The sequence below is a fragment of the Procambarus clarkii genome, chromosome 81, assembly GCF_040958095.1.
Source record: "Procambarus clarkii isolate CNS0578487 chromosome 81, FALCON_Pclarkii_2.0, whole genome shotgun sequence".
In the NCBI taxonomy this organism is placed as follows: Eukaryota; Metazoa; Arthropoda; class Malacostraca; order Decapoda; family Cambaridae; genus Procambarus; species Procambarus clarkii.
Genome location: NC_091230.1, coordinates 4815082 through 4818356, shown reverse-complemented (window position 1 = coordinate 4818356; position 3275 = coordinate 4815082). Strand labels below are relative to the sequence as shown.

At 46.6% G+C, this 3275-nt stretch overlaps 1 protein-coding gene across 1 annotated transcript; it reads right to left on the bottom strand.

The window, feature by feature from the left end:
* Window positions 1-1588: 1588 nt before the first annotated feature.
* Window positions 1589-2782, bottom strand: LOC138358015 (eukaryotic translation initiation factor 3 subunit A-like). Its single transcript, XM_069315483.1, has 2 exons — window positions 2600-2782; window positions 1589-2233 (listed from the first exon to the last, which is right to left on the bottom strand). Exons 1-2 carry the CDS (start codon window positions 2780-2782, stop codon window positions 1589-1591), a joined length of 828 nt encoding a protein of 275 aa, XP_069171584.1.
* Between the last annotated feature and the right edge of the window lie 493 nt (window positions 2783-3275).

Here is a 3275-nt window from a genome sequence, read left to right as displayed (position 1 = left end):
GTCCGTCCTGAACCATTCTCAAGTCGATTGCACCACCCCAGACAGTGTTATCAGCATCAGCACCACCCCAGACAGTGTTATCAGCATCAGCACCACCCCAGACAGTGTTATCAGCATCAGCACCACCCCAGACAGTGTTATCAGCATCAGCACCACCTTAGACAATGTTATCAGCATCATCACCACCCTAGACAGTGTTATCAGCATCATCACCACCCCAGACATTGTTATCAGCATCAGCACCACCCCAGACAGTGTTATCAGCATCAGCACCACCCCAGACAGTGTTATCAGCACCACCCCAGACAGTGTTATCAGCATCAGCACCATCCCAGACAGTGTTATCAGCATCAGCACCATCCCAGACAGTGTTATCAGCATCAGCACCACCCCAGCCAGTGTTATCAGCATCAGCACCACCCCAGACAGTGTTATCAGCATCAATACCACCCCAGACAGTGTTATCAGCATCAACACCACCCCAGCCAGTGTTATCTGCATCAGCCCCACCCCAGACAGTGTTATCAGCATCAGCACCACCCCAGACAGTGTTATCAACGACAATGGGTCGCAACCGGGTTCTTTTCTGGTGGTACTAAAGTTCTGGTATCCAACCCCAAGTTAGTAGTGGCTTTCAAGGAGTGAGCTCGGTAATGCAAGTAAAACACACTGGGGGAGGTGCATTGAATACTACACTTCATTAATTATCAATATATTCATATATAATCACTTTCCCATCACCTCATATATAATCCTAAAAGAAGTATTATTATACTTAATATGTTCACAAGTGTCTCTCTCATAGGACACTAAGAGCTATTCGATGCTCAATCGATGCAGTCTTGTCAGCTACCGTGTTTCCTCAACACACAGTACCGTCCTCAACCAGTACAGGGAAACACCAACGAGTCTACCCTGGCCACGGGCTAGCCAAAACACAGTCTCACTAGGTGCTCTTCGTGCACGTCCACAATCACTCTCCAGCCTGGAGCTGGCAGAGAACATCAGCCTCGCGCTGCTGGGCCTCTTCACGTACAAATACAATGGTAGCGAACCCCTGGCAGGAGATTCTTGCAACTCGCTGGTTACACTCCTCCGTAGCACCTTAACTGTCAGTCGTCTCTTCCGTTAGCCAATCCCGGGTACGTCGAATTCTGTCACTGCCACTTCACAGGCAGACAGTAGAACACTACACAGTTCTTCTATGGCGGCGACTTACTGCTTCTGTAAAGCAAAATGGAGTAGAGAGCTATTGGCTGCCCTGGGTAGACTGACTGTCCTCGTACCACAGCAGCCCTACGTCGACTCTGTGGATACAGACACGTCATCAGTACACTGGTCAGTACATGAGACACAAGGAAACATCACTTACGTACTCTGACATAGACATATAACTCCTCCTTCAATAGATGGTGCTGATTTTCTAAGCACCACCTCACCAGAGGTCAGCACCAGCTACCTATCAAGCTGACTAGGACAGGAATCTAGCGCCTCTTGCTGGTACAATCCTGTCACCACTAGATGGCGTCGTCCAATTTGTGGGGGTTTCGGGAGCGTTGACAACACAGATGGCGTTGACGTCGCTGCTTCATGCTCCGACGATGGAATCGGGTTCGTAACAATCAGCACCACCCCAGACAGTGTTATCAGCATCAGCACCACCCCAGACAGTGTTATCAGCATCAGCACCACCCCAGACAGTGTTATCAGCATCAGCACCACCCCAGACAGTGTTATCAGCATCAGCACCACCCCAGACATTGTTATCAGCATCAGCACCACCCCAGACAGTGTTATCAGCATCAGCACCACCCCAGACATTGTTATCAGCATCAGCACCACCCCAGACATTGTTATCAGCATCAGCACCACCCCAGACATTGTTATCAGCATCAGCACCACCCCAGACAGTGTTATCAGCATCAGCACCACCCCAGACATTGTTATCAGCATCAGCACCACCCCAGACAGTGTTATCAGCATCAGCACCACCCCAGACATTGTTATCAGCATCAGCACCACCCCAGACAGTGTTATCAGCATCAGCACCACCCCAGACATTGTTATCAGCATCAGCACCACCCCAGACAGTGTTATCAGCATCAGCACCACCCCAGACAGTGTTATCAGCATCAGCACCACCCCAGACAGTGTTATCAGCATCAGCACCACCCCAGACATTGTTATCAGCATCAGCACCACCCCAGACAGTGTTATCAGCATCATCACCACCCTAGACAGTGTTATCAGCATCAGCACCACCCCAGACAGTGTTATCAGCATCAGCACCACCCCAGACAGTGTTATCAGCATCAGCACCCCTCTTCCTTATTTTTAGACACTTGGCGAATTGTATCAATAATGTTGAAGGCTGACCACTCCTCCCTTGCAGGGTTACCAAGTTTTGTGGCAGCTACACAATTGCAACTTCAAAATAGACATTGAATCTTAAAATTAAAAGATTGTGAATCTTTTCGTTATGTTGGCGGTGTTAGGATTAAGGTGTTTGTAGGATTCAGCACTACTTGGGTTAGGTATATAATGTTTTGAGCAGATGCTCTTTTGTTTTATAAGCATTGTAAAATTATGTACCCTATACCCGGTGACGTGATTGTTTATGGTTGTTGTAATAAACGTCATGTGGAGAGCACGTTCGTTTCTCTTTCTGATGAATACACGATACATTAGTTGAAGTGTCAAGCTTTCTTTGTTCTTGTATTTTCCCTACAAAGAACGTGTACAATGATGTGCTCACAACCTCCAATTTCTTTGTCCAGTCCATCTTTCATAATTTGCTCGTTTCAGTGATGGTGTTAAGTCCTTTTTTTTCTTAGTTGCACAGAATGGCCTCCAGGATGAAGACGAAGAAGACAATGCTCCATTCTCACTGCCTTCACTGCAAATGAGAAAAAATATTTATGCGTGATTCAGTTGTAAAAAACATAAAATAATTATAATTTTATCATGCAATTTGTTTAAGTTTAGTATCGCAAATTTAATATTAGCTTTTTGCATTTAAATTAAACCCTTTTCAACAAGGAACATTATACAAAAAGAATCAAGCCTGAAACCCTAATATTCTTTGCACAATGACAGTCACCGTGAAAGATTGTCAAAAATCCATGTTGGTGCCATGTTGTAAGGAATTGACTGGCGCGATGGCCGCCGCGTCACTGTCAGCTCAGTGACAGAAGAGGGTGCAGAAGCGACCTCCTTTAGTATCCATCTTGAGGTTATCTTGATATGATATCGGGACTTAGCGTCCCCGCGGCCCG

What these genes read in the sequence shown, in the direction of transcription:
- LOC138358015 (XM_069315483.1), bottom strand. Translation starts at nt 2,782, where the DNA reads ATGGACTGGACAAAGAAATTGGAGGTTGTGAGCACATCATTGTACACG. An exon ending in ATAAACAATCACGTCACCGG is followed by an intron (nt 2,234 to 2,599) that starts GTATAGGGTACA and finishes AACACTGTCTAG; the next exon opens with GGTGGTGATGATGCTGATAA.